At 35.3% G+C, this 18366-nt stretch overlaps 2 protein-coding genes and 1 non-coding gene across 3 annotated transcripts; 1 reads left to right on the top strand and 2 right to left on the bottom strand.

Annotated features, from left to right (window-relative positions):
• The first annotated feature begins 6329 nt into the window (after nucleotides 1-6329).
• On the top strand, nucleotides 6330-8592 carry LOC143563121 (D-amino-acid transaminase, chloroplastic-like). The gene is made up of 5 exons (XM_077050739.1): nucleotides 6330-6407; nucleotides 6507-6547; nucleotides 6650-6825; nucleotides 7652-8325; nucleotides 8390-8592. Exons 1-5 carry the CDS (start codon nucleotides 6392-6394, stop codon nucleotides 8485-8487), a joined length of 1005 nt encoding a protein of 334 aa, XP_076906854.1. The 5' UTR covers nucleotides 6330-6391; the 3' UTR covers nucleotides 8488-8592.
• Nucleotides 8593-8669: 77 nt separating this feature from the next.
• On the bottom strand, nucleotides 8670-8741 carry TRNAT-UGU (transfer RNA threonine (anticodon UGU)). Its single transcript has one exon. It is a non-coding gene; the product is annotated as a tRNA-Thr (tRNA).
• Nucleotides 8742-16466: 7725 nt separating this feature from the next.
• On the bottom strand, nucleotides 16467-17697 carry LOC143563120 (G-type lectin S-receptor-like serine/threonine-protein kinase SD1-1). Its single transcript, XM_077050738.1, has 4 exons — nucleotides 17591-17697; nucleotides 17283-17508; nucleotides 17062-17188; nucleotides 16467-16983 (listed from the first exon to the last, which is right to left on the bottom strand). Exons 1-4 carry the CDS (start codon nucleotides 17640-17642, stop codon nucleotides 16687-16689), a joined length of 702 nt encoding a protein of 233 aa, XP_076906853.1. The 5' UTR covers nucleotides 17643-17697; the 3' UTR covers nucleotides 16467-16686.
• Nucleotides 17698-18366: the final 669 nt, after the last annotated feature.

Genomic DNA, 18366 nt, shown 5'->3' with positions numbered 1-18366 from the left:
GGTTTGTTCTCCTTAATACGCATTATCGAGATTTTTACATCTAGATATAGATTTGATTATAAACCAATAACTGGGTGTTTGCTGTACTCATCTCCTTGTTAAGATTATGGTGTACTCGCATTTGTTATGGCAATGAAAATTCGTTTTGCCGGTAAATATATATATATATAAACAAAAGCTCTAAAATCATATGTGTCGCAATTTGGTTACCCCTACATTCTCTTAAGCCACCAGATTACATTATCTGTAAATGAAGTCTCTCATGCATTTGACCCAAATTCACGGGTATGGGTCTCACCAAACCCAAATATTTCTTAAACGGGTAATAACATCTAATTAAATTAAAAATTAATCTCCCCAAATATATGATGTGAAAATCCTATAAAATAGGTATCTACCAAAACTTAATATATGATTTTGTTTTTAAAAAAGATATTATTTATAATTAAGAAACAATTTTATAGTCTAAATAATAAACGGGTCTTGGGTCTCACCAAACCAGATAGCTTTTAAACCGGGTTATAACATCTCATTTATTTGTAAAAACTCTTTTATCATCAAACCCTAAGGGCGCGTTCGTTTCACGGAATGGAATTGAATGGAATTGGAATTTGATAGGATTTGGAATTGGAAGGAATTGGATTTGTAATCTGAACATTCCAATAAGAATTGGAATTGGAGGGAATTGAAATCAAATACATTCTTAATGTGTTCGTTTGACAAGTGACTAAGAATCAAAATGTTTTTTTTTGTAACAATGATAACGGCGAAAACATTTTAGTTTTTTTAGATTTTTTGTTTTTTATTTATATTTTTCGTTATGATTTTTTTATTATTTGTTTGAATTTTTTTATTGGTTTTCTAATTAAGGTCAAAAACCCCTCAAAAAAATAATAATAAAAAAATTCATAACTCAAAATATAAATTATAAACAAAAAAAGTAAAAAAAAAACTAAAATATTTTATTCATTGTCCTCGTTAAAAAAAAACCCGAGATAAGATTCCAATGAATTTTCTTGAATTTCTCAACATTTTGGAAGGATTTGAAATCCCTGTATTTGAAGGAATTAAATTCCAATTCCAATTCCAATTCTTTGAACCGAACACACCAAAATGGATTTAGGATTCCAATTTCAGCGAAACGAACGCGCCATGTCATGGTATTTTAATTTCAATTCCATTGAATTCCCACGAATTCTGTGAAACGAACATGCCCTAAGTATATTATTAACTTACTTACAATAAATAAAATTAAAAATCAAAAAAGTAAATAAATATTCGACACGAAAAATGAAACACACCCTCGTAATACAGGGGATGAAAACTAGTGTGTATATATATATATAAAATAAAAATGTTTTATATGACACCAAAATCACAAATTAATCTTTATTTAACAAATCAAATCAATTGTTATTTTCTAGAATGATTTTCATTTTGAAAAAAATAAAAATAATTATAAAAAATGACTATGGATGTGTAAAGTCACGCATGTATCGAGTCATCCATCCCATCCATCCATCCATCCATCATGCATATGCATGAACACCAGGCTTTATATCATATCATACAATCAAAATCTCATCGACTACTTTACAACATGTCAACCTTACACCAGTCACTATTTTCTAAACAAATAGTATGCACAAGTTTCTGTTTCTTGTTTTTTAACGCAGGACAAAAAGCATTGAATACTATAACAACTTTTTACACAATTTTAGCCGATTTTCGTTTTATATTTATTTTGTGAAAAGCTTAATCAATTATATAAACACTAGCATAACTATAGCAACGTACAAATATTTAGAATGCAAAGTTATATCATGAGATTAAATCTAATAAATGCATTTTTATTCTATCATTATGCAAAAAAAAAAAAAAAAAAAACGAGACAGTGTTTATGGATTAGACAAGATCTTGCCCGGTTGTGCTGAGTTGCTGACTTCATGTTAAAAGAATAGCATCTTGTCTTCTTGATCAGTGGCAAAGCTTAGACATACACGTCGAGGGGGCCGGACTCAATATGTATAAAAAAATTCATAGACTAGAGGGAGGCGGCCTCAAAATTTCGGTCGGAAATTGGTGAATTTATACCATGTACAAAAATTTTCGGCTGAAAACGGATAAATTTACACTGCCGAGCGAAAAAAAGGAGGCCATGCTCAGAATTTCAATCGGAAACAGGTAAATTTACACTATGTATAAAAATTTCCGGGCAAAAAGTGGATAATTTTACACTACCGAGCAAAAAACCGAGGGGACCGAGCTCAAAATTTCGGTTAAAAACGGGAAAATTTACATTATGTATAAAAAATTTTGCCTGAAAAATAAAAACTTTACACCACCGAGCGAATAAATGGAGGGGGCGGGGCCACCCCTGGCCCCAACTAAAGCTACGCCCATGTTCTTGATTAACCAAAGAGTTGTAAAGAAGTATAATATAAAATTTTCTTATGAACTATCACTTCGTTACTAATTTGTTCATCATATAAAAAAATCATCTACAAAGAAACTCATAAATATTGATTGTAAAAAATAAATGTAAAATGTAGTAATATGGTGGACATAGAAGGACGTTTGTGAAAGATGGTACACTCTAGAGTATGTAGGTGCTTGTTAAGTATAGATGCACCATTGAGTATCATAGACATGTTTGTAAAATATGCGTTGTAGGTGCTCTAGTAGCCGATGGACCTTTTAAGGTCTTCATAGATGATTAAGCGGTCCTTTAAACTTATAGTTATATAAAAGTTGTGGTTTTTAAACTTTTCATATTTAAACCTCCTTACAGTTATAATTACCATAGTTAGTATTAGTTTTCATATACTCTCATTAACATTTTATCACTGGTAGGTAGAGATGCACAAATCAGGTTTTATTAAATACCTGGTTTTGGATATGGAACTAGGTTCGGGTATGATCGGGTATCGAAAAACCTGGTATTGGCAATACCCGGTTCGGGTCCGGGTATTGTCTCTAAAAATCATACGCTATGCACTAGGTTCGGGTCGGGTATAGAATTGAGTATTCTAAAACCTGGTATTTTATTACCCTATTTCCGGGTATTGAAGAAAACCTTATTTTCGGGTTTTCACGGGCTTTTTCCGGGTATTTTAAAGGGGCTACACTTTTTTGAGGTATTTTACAGTTATTTTTCGGCTAATTTCGGGTATAAATAGGTTATTTGAAAAATACAGTTTTCAGGTATTGGAAAAACCCGGTTTGGGAATGGAACCAGTTACGTTTATCAGGTGCTACCGGATACAAATCGGGTCCAGTTTCGGGTACGATTTTTGGTACTGACATGCGTGCCCTGTCCGTTATGAGTAGGGTCCGGTATGGGTTTTGATAGTAAAAACCTGGGTATAAAAATTTCAGGTCCAGCTACGGATTCAGGTTTTTTTTGTGCACCTCTAGTGGTAGGTTGTTCAAGTAAACAAAATGTCATTACATTATTATGCTTTGGGATCATGGGCTTAAACCAATATTGACCCACATATGAGTGATCATAAGCCCATAGAAAAGAAGAAACTCAAGAGGACACAGAATATGATCTACATAAGACTACAACCATTGGCAATTCGAGATTGCAAATCCTCAATTTATTTTAAAAAAGAAAAAAGAAAAAATGGATTTAATTAGCCAATCCGATCAGTGGCTCAAATGAGATTGCAATCTCAAATTCGGTCAACCTGTGACCACATGTCACAATGTGAGTGGATGTAAGTTTTTTTTTCTTTTTTATTCTCACCAATTAATTATATATATTTTTTGGTTTTTGTTTTATAACTTATTATATTTGACTTTTTAAAAAAATCTAAAAACACAGTCTTACTTAGTTTTTTTTTGTGAGCATTCCGGTATAAATTTCGTTAAAAATGGAGTTTGTTTAAAAAATCGTATTTTTTATATAAAATTTTAGTTTTAACCATTATTGAATTATCTTATTTGAACCACTAGTACCTTAACTATTATGATCCATCCGAATTTCTTAATGATAGGCCTACAAACCGACAACGAAGGAGTTCTAGTGAAGATGATGAACCACTCTTTCAATACTCTACTGAACGAATTGCAAGCCTATCCAGTTATATTACGAATAGGGCACAACTTCGTAATAGAGAAACTCATAACATTCTAAAAAAACGATTTGATTGAGCATATATAGCAGAAATTTGGTGTTGAATAAGTATGTAGTTTTGTATCATTAATATGTGTAATTTTGTATTTCATGTTACTATTGTAACTTATTTTTATCTATTTTATAAAATGTGTTTGATTAATATATATATATATATATATTTAAAGTTTTTTATATTTAAAAAAAATATAATTACTTAATTATATTTATATAGTTAATCAAAACTAATTATAAATTGAATTTATTTAATAAAAAAAGGATGAGATTGGTTTGTTAATGGGAGTATAAGATTGGAGTGGGTTAAATTTTGTTGATTGAAGAGAGAGAAATTAATTTTATAATGTGAGATTGAGATTGTGAGATTGTTGATGGGAATAGTCTAAGATGGTTTTAGATAATGAATTAATATATATATTAAAAAGGGGATTACATCATACTCACAAAGTTACTATTCATTTTACTATTCATTTTTAATATTTTATTAATTATTATAACTATTAATTTACTAATCATAATTTCATTAATAAAAATAATAGTTTTTACTTCCTTTATTATAATTTTTTATCAATTAATAAAAATATTTAACTAACTATATTTTTAAATACTAAACTTGGACAAGTGTCGATTTTACATATCTTATTTTTGGTTAAACGATTTTCTTAAACTTTGCTTTCATATTTTTTATAGTTCGTCTTTACAATGATCGAAACTTTTTTCGTGATTTAAAAATATCTCATCGTCGCATGATTTATATCCGCGTTTCAACGCTTGATACCTAGCTCGCCTTTAAAATATTATTTTGGATTACGAATTTATGTTTACAAATTTGTGTTGGTACCGCTGATACGAACCGAATTTGTGTTGGTACCGCTGATACGAACCGAATTTGTGTTTGTTCGCAACAGTAACATGTCAGTCTTTTTAGTTCCACACATGAAAATTTGTTGTATTTTGGCATTTACGGGTTTATTTCTTTTGCTTAGTTTCGATGTCGTAACTTGATACATACTGACTTCGCATCGACTTGCAACGAGTTTATGGTTTAACATTTTTACTTATGTTTTTTTATTAGATTTAACGGTCCCGTCGCGAAGCGCGAGTCTTGAATTCTAGTTTAAGATATAAAAATTAGTAGTACTATCTTATCATATTCCCAACTTTTAGTTTCTTTATAAAATGACATTGCTAACACCAAAAATAATGATATAAAAAATAAAATAAAATCATATTATAGGTCATCAAAGTAGCTTTATTTTACAATTGATCTAGACGGCAACTTTGTCTTTTTAGTTGAAATCATATAAGGTTGAGGAGTTTCAAAACAACTCACAAGAGATTAATAAAATGTTTACAAAATGGAAGTTTATTGGTGTAGGCTTTAAACCTTTAGTTATGCACTGGAGTGTTACTACAATATATTATGTTTACAAGTTAATTACATTATCAACACTTCCTTTAACAATGGAACATATATAATCATTACTTGTTATACATAAGATTAATCCAATCTATTGACAACGATTTATGAAGGACATCATTTAGATCATTAGATGACTACTAACTTAAACATTGCGATCGTTTTGTTTTTATAGAGTGAAGTAGCAATCAACCTCTGTCATAGTGTCTCGCGATATGTATGTCTTGTTATCACACTACAAATTCATTGATCTAGTCTGCATAGATTACTTAGCGATATAAGTTCACGAGTGGTTTATGTCCTACCTCACTATTCAAACTCGACACTCATACCATGTACAACATTTTATTTCATCCTTATAAGAGATGACATTTTCCTAACAAAAGTACAATAACATTTACTAAATACATGTTTGTAGGGTCCAGTAATAAATGAAACCCAGAAACCTTTGACAACATGACGCCCGTCATGACATAAGATTTCACCCTTTGAACGCTAAACCAACCGACTTCAATAAATATAACTACACAAAACACATAACCTTTAGATAAAAACAATCAAAGAATTTTATAATATGTTAAAAACCAAGTACCAGTTTTACATTTTACCCTTTAAACTAGATAAAGTTTTAGTACTTAAGGTTGTGTCCTGTCTTGTTTGATAGATACCATGTTAATAAAATCTTTTACAAACTTATAAAAGAATCAAACAAAGGTTCAGCCACCTTTTTTGTCTTTACTTTTAATCTCTTCTTGATTCTTCTGTTTTATATTTGGTAAAGTAGCCAAACTTATCTTTATAAATCATCACAATTTTCTTCACTCACTCACTCAATGGCTGCTAATTCAGGTATTATATTTCTTATTAATCCTTAGTGTTTTATTTCATTATTTAATTTGTGTTAGTTTTACAAATTTGATGTTTAATTTAATTGCTGATTGATCTTAGATAAAGAATCACAAGTTCATGTTTTTTCATCATCATCTGAGGTACATTTTTGAGTCTAGAAATCATTATATTTGAAGCTCTAAAGTTAATTATGCAAAATAATAATAATAATGAGGATGGTGGTTTTTTGTTTATATGATTAGTTGCTTGAGAAGTTACATGATAAGTGGAAGTTAGTTAAGAAGGTGCCATATCCTGCAATGTATTCTAGTGTTTATGGTGGGATTATTCTCGACCCCGCGATGATGGTCATCCCGATCGATGATCATATGGTGCATCGAGGACATGGCGTGTTTGATACCGCCATTATCCTTGATGGGTAAGTTCTTGATGTTATGAATTTAGGCATAGGGATATGGACGGGTCGGGTTAGATAACGGGTTAGAACGGGTTTTGGGTCGAGATGGGCATTTAGAAAAGGTCGTTTTGGCTCGGGTCAGAATGAGTTTGGGTCAGGACGGGCCATTTGAAAATGGTCCTTTGGTTCGGGTCATAATCGGCCATTTAAAAATGGTCAGTTTGGTTCATGTCAAAACGGGTTGTGTCTGGATGGGTTCGGCGGTTCGGGTCATGACGAGCCATCTTAAAAACCGTCATTTTGGCCTGGGTCATAACGGGCCATTCTAAAAAATGGTCATTTTTGGTTCGGGTCAGCATGCGTTCGGGTCATTAGGAGTTGGCCAGGATGCATTCCGAACGGGCCATTTTAAAAATGCTCACTTTAGTTACGGTCAGAACGGGCTTGAGTCAGGATGGGTTTGGATCAGAACGGGCCATTTTAAAAATAGCCAATTTGATTTGGGTCAGAACAAGCCATTTTAAAAGCGGTCAACTTGGTTCGGGTCAGAACGGGGCGGGTCAGGATGGCCTCGGGTCAGAGTGGCGTTTTAAAAAATAGTCATTTTAGTTACTGGTTTGTGCCACGATGGGATCAGGTCATGACGAACCATATAAAAAAAGGTCATTTTGGTTCGGCATAGAACGGGTTCGGGCCATGACGGCCCATATAAAAAATAGTCATTTTGTTTCGGGTCCGAACGGGTTTTGTCTAAAAAGGTTATGCGGTTTGACCAAGACATTATTCATATTGTAATCAATCTTCCATAACACAAAATCTATTTTGATTTGACATCTGCATATCACAGATACCTCTATGAGCTCGATGGTCATATCGACCGTATCTTATTATCAGCATCACGCGCCAAACTCTCGTCACCATTCCCAAAATCAACTCTTCGGTCCATCCTCATCCAGCTGACATCTGCATCAAAATGCACGAACGGAACATTAAGATATTGGATAAGTGCAGGACCGGGAGACTTCCTACTTTCACCTTCCGGGTGCCCAACAACCGCATTCTACGCAGTCGTCATAGACGAAGAGTTCTCTCAATGTAAAGAAGGCGTAAAAGTAATAACCTCCACAATCCCAATGAAAGTACCATTATTTGCAACAAGCAAGAACGTTAACTACCTCCCAAACGTTTTATCGAAACTTGAAGCGGAAGAGAAAGGCTCATTTGCGTCAATTTGGGTGGACGATGACGGGTATGTGGCCGAGGGTCCGAACGTGAACGTGGGATTTGTGACGCGTGAAAAAGAACTTATGTTGCCGTTTTTTGATAAGATTTTGAGTGGGTGTACTGCGAAACGGCTTCTGGAATTGGCGCCAAAGTTGGTTGAAAACGGGCAGTTGAAGAGTGTGACAGTTGGGAATATTACAGTTGAGGATGCTAAACAGGCTGCTGAAATGATGTATATTGGAAGTACACTTCCTGTGTTGCCTATTATCGAGTGGGATGAAAAGCCGATTGGCGACGGTAAATAACAGATTTAACTAATAATAATTATTATTATTTATTAATGATGTTGGTTTTGTTGCAGGGAAAGTTGGGGAACTGACAATGGCGTTATCGAACTTGGTTTGGGAAGATATGGTGGCTGGTCCGGAGACACACAGGATCAAGGTTCCGTATGCGTAAAAGAAAGTCGAATTTATGGTTAAAGTTGGTGTTGTATCTTGAAATGAGAATCTGAATAAAAGATAAAATTTGTGTTTGCAAGTTCTCTAGTTATGTTGCAGTGACCATAATTGATTCTGTTTTTTTATAATAAAATAAAAGTAAACAAAAAGTTGGATAAAAAATTTAAAAAAAAGATTACATGCCCACATGCAGGATCGAACCACAGACCTCCAGTTTACAAGACTGACGCTCTACCACTGAGCTATAGGGGCTTCTTGTTCAAATTTCTATAGAAAGAATTGAAATAAGGTTGAACGCTTTATGTTACATATTCGTAAAAAGAATGGTTACTAAACACTGAATTTATCAATTTACACTTCATAATTCATATGGTGTTAGCTGGCAATCTTATTTTAGATCGAATTTTTTTGATTAATATGTAATAAAACATTAAGAAATGAAATAACAGTTAACCTCCTTTTGTTTCTTTTTCTATATTTGGAATTAATACCAGATCACACTCTCTAGCTAGCAATATTGTGCAAAATAATGGTCCAATGTGTGTCATTACAACCACAAATAATAAGATAAGAAAAATAAAGAAAATGTAAAGAATACTTCAAGACATGGAAATTTGGTAAATATCGATCTTCTTAGCTAGATATCGACTATCGAGTGATCTTTTATTCACCAATCTCCTCTACAGATTATGTGAGTCATCTTTCGTGTCCATTTCATATCTTATACTACTAAAATAGGGTTATCACTGACGAACATATTGTTGAATATCTGTCGGTGATAGTCAATACTGACGAGAATCCATCAGCAATGCTTTGTCAATATTAGGTGTGAGTGATAGTAGTGTTTCCGATGGATCATCGATGGGTGTTACTGGTGGATTATTGAAGACATATTTACCGACGGTTCTTCTCTGTCCAGTTTCTCAAGAATGATTGCCAAACTTGCAAAATACTTTTATTAATCTGAAAATCTCACTCAAAAAACAAAAAACTGATAACATAATTGAGTATTTATAATAACTAGCTAACTCCCGGTTTAACTCGACTTCAAATACACTATCTTTATCTAATATACATTAGTAAATAAACCAAACTTGTTTAAACTATTATCTTATTATTAAACCAAGTGTAATTGACTTCAAACTCTCCAAATACTTAACTGGTTGGGTTGACTTGCCTGGACCGGATACAAAATTCTCCAACATTCACCCCTCGAATTTCTGAATCGTATTCGGGAGCTCCTTGATTCCAAGAAGATATCTCAACTCCTTAAACTTGTTCTTTGCTAAGGCTTTCGTTAAATGTCAACTCGCTGTTCAGTTCCACTTACATGAACAACATCGACTTCTTCTGCCTCATAACATTCACGAATAAAGTGATATCTTGACTTTATGTGCTTGGTTCTCTTATGGAAGAAACGATTCTTTACCAATGAAATGAAATGGCTGAGGTATTATCTATATTTAGACTGGCCTTCTAACTCACCTAATAACTCTCATAGCTAGATCGCTTGACATGCAACATTAGTAGCAGCCATATACTCAACCTCACAAGATAAGAGTTCCACGGCTCCTTGTTTCTGAGAGCACCAAGAAATAAGATTGTTTCCATAATACAAAATATGACCAGTAGTACTTCGACCATCATCGGGATCGATGTTATGACTGCTGTCATAAAAACAATTAATCTCCTTGTATATCCTCGTTGATATTAATTCCAAACCTCGTGATACCATTCACATACGTAAGAATATGTTTGATAGCCAACCCATGACAGTCACGGGGACTTTGCATATACCGGCTCACCAACCGACTGAATAGGCTAAATCAGGTCGGGTGTGAAGTAGGTATCTCAAACAGCCCACCACTTTTCTATCAACACTTGGATCAATTTCTGTCTCTTCTCCAGCCTTTGAAAATGCCAGACCAGACTCCATAGTAACATGAGTCTTATTACTTCATTTCACGTCCATTTGAACCAATACTTTCTTTGCATACGATTCTTATTTTATTTTAATACCACCACTTACAATTAATTAATGTTTACCACCCGTTTTTCGGTAGACCGACTAATTTTTTGAGCACAAAATAAACTTAATCTCTTTTAAGATTAGATTAGCTTGGTGTTCCATGCTCTTGGCGCCTGTCTAAGCCCGTACAATGCCTTAGACAATTTATAAACCTTATGCTATTGGCCTCATTATTCGAACCCCTCTGGTAGATTAACATAAATGTCTTCTTTTAGAGCACCATGCAAGAAGGTGGTTTTCACATCCAAGTGGTGGATTTCCCATTCGTTTGCTGTTGCAAGGTAAATTAGCAAGCGATTGGTCCCACTACGAGCGACCGGGGCAAAGACTTCATCAAAATCAATCCCCGACTGTTGAACATACCCTTTTGAACATAATTTACATGACCTCGACCCCCATTGTTGTAGGAATCAGAGTTATTGAATACGAGCTTACCTTGATTGTCACAGTGTATATCTTCATTCCCGATCTGTTCCTCGTATGACTTTAACCTACCAACAACATTTTCATAGCCAACTTCCTTTAAATTAACTGTGTTTTCAATTGAGGCAATGATGTGGATGAACCTTCGGGTAAGGCTTGTTAAAAACTTCTTAACTAACTTCGTCTCATCCACGACTTCTCCCAGGGATGTGGACTTAGATGCAAAACCCTTTTGAGTATTCTGTATTCATCAATAGTTTCCATCTCCTTCATTCTCATGTTGTCAAGTTCTTGAGTTAGGGTTTGTAACCTAGCCTCACTTACTCGTTCATCACCAATGTGACGAGTTTTACCCACATCTCCTTCGTGGTAGCCTTGTCCCCGACTTGCAAAACCTGATCTTCAGGAATGGCTTGAAATAAACGAGCTATAACCAAACTGTTTTTTTGGCATCTTGCGATCCGGGATCGATCGCATCCCAACACCATGTAATGTACACTGAATATGGCCTTCATCTTCATTGACCATACCGTGTAGTTAATCGAGTTCAACATTGGGCATTAAAGAAATGGTGTTGCACCATTCTTTGTTGTACCAGATGTGCAGAACTAGAACTCAATTCAACCATGTTCGCCTTCCTTCTTTTTCGAACGTACCTCCAATAAAACGATTTTGGTGTTTTCTATTGAGATGAAAATATTCTTCATTAATTTTCTCCCAAATTCACTCTTTTGGACCCCACGATTTACTCCTTTGACCTCACTGATTACAAGCCATTTATATTGTTATTTCCTTTTATAAGATTCCTTTTCTTGTATTTATAGTTGCATTGTAATATTGATGATGCACCAAAAAAATCATAATCAATAATAATACAATCTTGATTCCACTACATTTTAAATGGTATCACAGCAGGATCACAAACTGCTCCATCAACAAAACCCTAGCAACCATTAGGCTTGCCACAACCATCATAAAACATTGCCATGGCAGAAAGATACGGCGAACGTGATGAATGGGTGATAGATTCGGGATCAACCGAGCATATCACATATAAAGCCGAGATCCTCCAAAACAGAACCAAAAACCGATTTGAACCCTCGGTGGTGATTCCTAACGGGAACGCCATACCCGTTGAAGGAAGAGGAGAATGTGTATTACCAGGAGGGACGGAAATAAAAAACGTTCTACACGTTCCTAAATTCACTTGCAATCTATTATCAGTTAGTCGTTTGAGTAATGACCTTCAGTCAGCAATAACCTTTTTTCCAGATTTTTTGTATTATGCAGAAACTTCACACGAGGAGCTTGATTGGTGCGGGTAAATGCAAAAGTGGTCTATACCGTATGCGGATGATTGGTAAAGAAAGAAGAGCCATGATGACAACTATTGACACTTGGCACAAAAGATTAGGACACGCTTTCGGTGAAAGGTTATCTCAAATTGATTTCCTTAGTAGTACATCTTTTAATAAAACTTGTGACTCTTGTTCAAGAGCAAAACACACAAAATAGCTCTTTCCCATTGGTGGCATCAAGACTAGTAGTTGCTTTGAACTTTTACACTGTGACATTTGGGGAGAATATCGGTTCCCTTCCTATTCGGGGGCAAGGTATTTTTTAACCATCATTGATGATTTTAATCAGTCCGTTTGGGTGTTTTTACTAAAATTCAAACATCAAGCAAGCCAGTTGTTGATAAACTTTCACAAAATGGTTCACACCCAATTTGGAAAATTGGTAAAAAGAATTAGGTGTGACAATGGTGGGGAGTTTATATCCAACGAAATGCTAAAATTTTATAGTGAACAAGGAATTCTTCTTGAAACCAATTGTCCACACACCCCACAACAAAACGGGGTTGTGGAACAAAAACATAGACACATAATCGAAACCGCTCGAGCATTAAGATTTGAAGCCAACTTGCCTAACTTTTTTGGGGCGAGTGTGTCTTAACTGCCACATACATCATTAACCTATTGCCTTCCACGGCAATTGACAACAAAACCCCTTATGAAATCCTTTTTAATCAAAAAGCCAATTACAACTTCATGAGAACCTTCGGTTGTTTGATTTATTATAGTAGCAACGAGACCAAAGGCGGTAAATTTGAAGAAAGGGGAAGGCCGGGTGTTTTTTTGGGTTACCCGCCAGGGACCAAAGGTTATAAAATATATGACATTCAAAACAAGAAAATCATTATTTCAAGACATGTGAAGTTCCATGAAAGTAATTTCCCTTTTGACAAAATCAACAGTGGCCAAATAGAAGATGATTTATTTGATCCCATTCTTGATAAAACCCATTACGAAGATGAAAGAGCACCTGATCAAAACAATTCGGTTGGGCTTGAACAAAGCCCAAACAATGAACAACTAGCACCATCACTTGAAGAAAGCCTTGAAAGCAATCATTCTGGCCCACCTGATTCAAATGAGGTTTGCGGGCCTGATCTTGGTCCAAGTGTTGAATCTAGCACAAACAAAGAACAAGCTGAACTATTTGGGCCAGACCCAATAACCGAACCTTCAAACCTAGTTGATGAGAGCAACACTACTTCAACAATTGAACAATCTGTTACAAGCCAAGAACAATTCACTCGTGCAAAACGAGTCAAAACGCAACCAAATCGGTTCGAAGATTTTGTTGTTCGCCTCCCCCCTTCGGTAGACCATGCTCAAACCGCACCAACTCAAGAGTCCTCAACGGTATATCCCTTGGCCAATTTTGTCTCATACAAAAAGTTTTCTAACACTCATAAGGCTTTCTTAGCGGCCATCGACTCGATCGATGAGCCAAAATTCTTTCATCAGGCTATCAAAATGAGAAATGGAAGGAGGAAATGAAAAGAGAAATTAAAGCTCTCGAAGAAAATGGAACGTGGACCCTCGAAAAACTATCGGGGGGAAAACGAGCCATTGATTCCAAGTGGGTATGTAAAGTAAAATACAAACCAAACGGTGAGGTCGAACGATACAAAGAACGACTCGTCGCCAAGGGCTTCAACCAAATGGCAGGAGTTGACTATCATGACACGTTTGCTCCAGTCGCGAAGCTAGTCACGGTTAGAATCATTTTAGCCATAGTAGTAAAGAAGGATTGGTTCATCCACCAACTCGATGTGAACAATGTCTTTTTACATGGTGATTTAAATGAAGAGGTGTACATGAAGATTCCTCAAGGTTTTTCTAAAGAGGGAGAAACACGAGTTTGCCGATTACGAAAATCGCTTTATGGGCTTAAACAAGCCTCACGGAATTGGTACCAAAAATTCACCAATGCTCTTCTTAGTTTCGGCTATATTCAATCAAAGGCAGACCACTCCCTCTTCATCTATCGGCATGGGGAAATCTTTGTTGCGGGACTTATCTATGTAGATGATGTGGTTATCGTGGGCAACAACGAAGACAAGATACAAGACACCAAAAACAAGCTTGACAATCTTTTTAGCATAAAAGATCTTGGAAATCTCAAGTATTTTCTTGGTATAGAAGTTGCCAGTACCACCGAAGGGCTTGTTTTGAGTCAACGAAAGTATATTCTAGACATTCTTGAAGATAGTGGTTTACAAGGGTGTAGGCCAAGTTCTTTCCCGTTTGAACAAAACCTTAAACTTAACAAAAGTGAAAGTGAACCAAAAGTTGATGCCGGACAATTTCGTCGATTGGTAGGAAGATTACTTTATTTACAAGCCACTCGACCCGACATCGCTTACTCGGTTAACATCCTAAGCCAGTTTGTGGCTGATCCAAGAAAACCCCATTTAGAAGCGGCTCATCGAGTGATACGTTACCTAAAAGCCACACCCGGGCAAGGAGTTCTTCTCCCTCGAGAAGGAGGGTGCAATCTCACAACTTATTGTGATTCAGATTGGCTTGGATGTCCGTACACGCGTAAATCTCGAACTGGCTATTTGCTTTTGTTAGGAGCACCGATCTCTTGGAAAACAAAGAAACAGTCTGTTGTTTCTCGCTCTTCGGCCGAGGCAGAATATCGGTCAATGGCCTCTATAGTAAGCGAGATCCTATGGGTTCGTTGGCTTTTGAAGGACTTTGGAGTGTTTTTGACCAAACCGACTCCTCTTTTTTGTGATAACCAAGCGGCCCGCCACATTGCCAATAATCCGGTCTTCCACGAACGTACCAAACATGTAGAGATGGATTGCTACTTTGTACGAGAAAGAGTAGACAGTCAAGAAATCAAACCTCACTACATTGACACCAAAATGCAAATTGCGGATATTTTTCCCAAAGGCTTGGGATCTCAACACCTTAAATTTCTTCTTGACAAGTTGGGCACTCGAAACTTACATGCTCCAACTTGAGGGGGAATATTGAGATGAAAATATTCTTCATTAATTTTCTCCCAAAATTCACTCTTTTGGACCCCACGATTACTCCTTTGACCTCACTGATTATAAGCCATTTATATTGTTATTTCCTTTTATAAGATTCCTTTTCTTGTATTTATATTTGCATTGTAATATTGATGATGCACCAAAAAAATCATAATCAATAATAATACAATCTTGATTCCACTACATTTTAAAGGCTCTTTATCCAGTACGTGACCTAGTCATGTTATAGTAGCTCTCCAGACCCATCTTCAGACGTCTGCTCTGTTGAATCTCCACAGCAGCAGGTCTTGATCAGAACTTCAGGCTATGATACCAATTCAAGAATGAATCGGTAATCTATTAAATAAAACACGTGATTGCCAAACTTGCAAAATACTTTTATTAATAAGAAAATCTCACTCAAAAAACTGATTACATAACCGAGTATTTCTAGTAACTCCTAGTTTTACTCGACTTCAAATACACTATCGTTATCTAATAAACATTAGTAGATAAATTAAACTCGTTTAGACTTTAGACTATTATTTTATTATTAGATCAAGTGTTATTGACTTCAAACTCTCCAATACTGAACCGGTTGGGCTTGACTCGCCTACACTGGATTCAAAATTCTCCAACAGTTCCCGATCGAGTTTGACCATTTGCCGAGAGTTCACCAAGGGACCTTTCTCCAACTAGAGTTTTGTGTACTGATTGATTACTAACGGACAATCCATTTTTTTTTTTTTTTCCTAAAATACAATACTCATAATTTTGTAATTCCTGCTTCAAAAATACAAACATTTATACAAGTTACATTTATATCCTGCAATATTATTACAAATCTCAACTTTCAAATTACAGAATTTCTCGTGATGAACTTAGGATTGTTTTATCGTATGATTCCGTACGGCTTTGATATGGGATTCAATCATACAGTTCAACAAAAAGAGTATTAGCTTGTTTAAAGAAATTTCATATTTTATTGCAATTTAGTTTTAGTTAGTTTAATTCACTTGTTTAGTTTCTTTTTAGGCACATATGTAGCTCTTTAAACACTTAACTTTCACAACATATCTTACATTTTATCATACTAATATCTTACTATTTTGTGTAGCGAGAGATGACAATGAATATTGAAAAAATAAATAAATTAATACATAGATGACAAGTTAATAATAACACTAGATTCTCTCTAGAACTGATACTACCTAACCGTGCCACATGTTGACACATGACAGGGTAAAACTAAAGTACACGGATCCATGACGTGTAAGGAAGGCTGCAGTGTATGAAGAGTGGACACTCGAGAAATAAGGTAACCCAAACAACCATGAACAAGTGAAAATTTGAACTGAACCAAAATATATTATTCATGTATTTTCGTGGGAAATATTTGGGAAGACCACTCATCTAGCTGTCATAAGTGTGACTGTAACGTTGTTGTATGAGTTTTGTGCTTCTATGCTGCTCGAGCTTGCACAACTACTTTCTGTGTAAAAACCAGGATGTTTCGGTTCTGGTAATTGACCGTCGCTACTCAACATCATAATCACAGTAGACATGTTTGGTCTGTCTTCAGGGTTGTTTTGAACACATAGTAAGCCCACCTGGATCGAACGTAACACTTCAAATGTATGGTCTAGTTCGATTAAAGACGAGTCAGCAAATTCCGAAAGTTTTCCTTCTTTGTAGTGATTCCATGCCTAAAAGAACAATTACAAAATATATGTCACATTTATAACATAGTTAATTTAACACTCTACGTTGAAGTATCGACTTACTTTTTCAAGAACACTGTATCTACTTTGGATCCCACTTACGATCTCTAGCGTCAAAACACCGAAGCTGAATACATCTGATTTTACTGAGAAAATTCCCTTTCCTGCATATTCTGGGGACATGTATCCACTGCACCAAAGTGTTGTTCATGTTATCAATCAAGAACATAATACTAAGTTAACGAGTATGAAACATAGTTGTAACAATTATAATGAATTCCTACTATGTCCCAACCACTCTTTTAGTCTTTGTTTGGGTTTCATATCCTCCAAAGCTTCTTGCAAGGCCAAAATCTGAAATCTTTGGGTTCAAGTCACGATCAAGCAAAATGTTGGCAGGGTGGATAATCTGTAGACGAGAATCTTGATGAAGATAGAGTAAACCTCGAGCGATCCCATCAATAATATGGAACCGCATCGACCAGTCAAGTGTTTTGCTTTTGGGTTCGTCTGAAAAAGAGCTTGATTTTAAAATTACAAAACAGGACTACAAAGGGAAAACATTATATTAGTAACTGAAAAAAGAACTTACGAAACAGAAGCTGGTCAAGGCCTTTGTTAGGCATGTACTCATAAACCAACATCTTTTCTTGACCTTTGAAACAATATCCAAGAATCTTGACAAGATTTCGATGTTGAAGCCTGGAAATGAATATAACTTCGTTTCTAAACACTTCGACTCCTTGTGAGGAGCTCGTGGAAAGACGCTTCACTGCAACTTCTCGTCCATCTTTCAAACTTCCCTTAAGAGATAGGTTTCTTCAGATGATTTAATCAGAGCAATATAAACTAATGCCAAAATTTTGTTTCAAGATTGAATAATACCTTGTAAACTGGTCCAAAGCCACCCTGACCGAGCTTGTTACTATCTGAAAAGTTATTTGTTGCAGCAACTAATGTCGATAAACTAAAAAAAGGTAGGTCTACGACATCTTGTCGAGTAATTGGACCATGCCTTTCTAAAAAAACAAGAGCAAAAGAGCCATAGTTGGATGTTAAGTACATTCTCATAAGTGAAACAAGTAATTTGTGGTGGTACAATAGTCCAGGTTACTAGTTTATACTAACTTCTGGCTCAAAAGAATGTTAAGCAAATTAATATAGTTATTACCTTGTAGCTTTCGTGAAAATAACGTGAAAATAACGTTAAAAGTGGCGGAAGGTTAATCAGGCATCATGTGGTGGCGTTAAAAGTGGCAAAAGTAAAATTGCACTAATTTTGACGTTATTTTACTAATCTCGTGAAAATAACGTTAAAAGTGGCGGAAGGTTAATCAGGCATTATGTGGTGGCGTTGATAGCCGAAAG

Source organism: Bidens hawaiensis, unplaced genomic scaffold, assembly GCF_021521415.1.
Source record: "Bidens hawaiensis isolate Kalapana, Puna unplaced genomic scaffold, B.hawaiensis_p1.1 tig00021323_1, whole genome shotgun sequence".
Lineage (NCBI taxonomy): Eukaryota > Viridiplantae > Streptophyta > Magnoliopsida > Asterales > Asteraceae > Bidens > Bidens hawaiensis.
This window is presented reverse-complemented; position numbering and strand designations above follow the sequence as displayed.

What these genes read in the sequence shown, in the direction of transcription:
- LOC143563121 (XM_077050739.1), top strand. An exon ending in ACCGCCATTATCCTTGATGG is followed by an intron (nt 6,826 to 7,651) that starts GTAAGTTCTTGA and finishes TGCATATCACAG; the next exon opens with ATACCTCTATGAGCTCGATG. An exon ending in TGAAAAGCCGATTGGCGACG is followed by an intron (nt 8,326 to 8,389) that starts GTAAATAACAGA and finishes GTTTTGTTGCAG; the next exon opens with GGAAAGTTGGGGAACTGACA.
- LOC143563120 (XM_077050738.1), bottom strand. Translation starts at nt 17,642, where the DNA reads ATGTTGGTTTATGAGTACATGCCTAACAAAGGCCTTGACCAGCTTCTG. An exon ending in AAAAGAGTGGTTGGGACATA is followed by an intron (nt 17,189 to 17,282) that starts GTAGGAATTCAT and finishes ACTTTGGTGCAG; the next exon opens with TGGATACATGTCCCCAGAAT. An exon ending in GATACAGTGTTCTTGAAAAA is followed by an intron (nt 16,984 to 17,061) that starts GTAAGTCGATAC and finishes TTGTTCTTTTAG; the next exon opens with GCATGGAATCACTACAAAGA.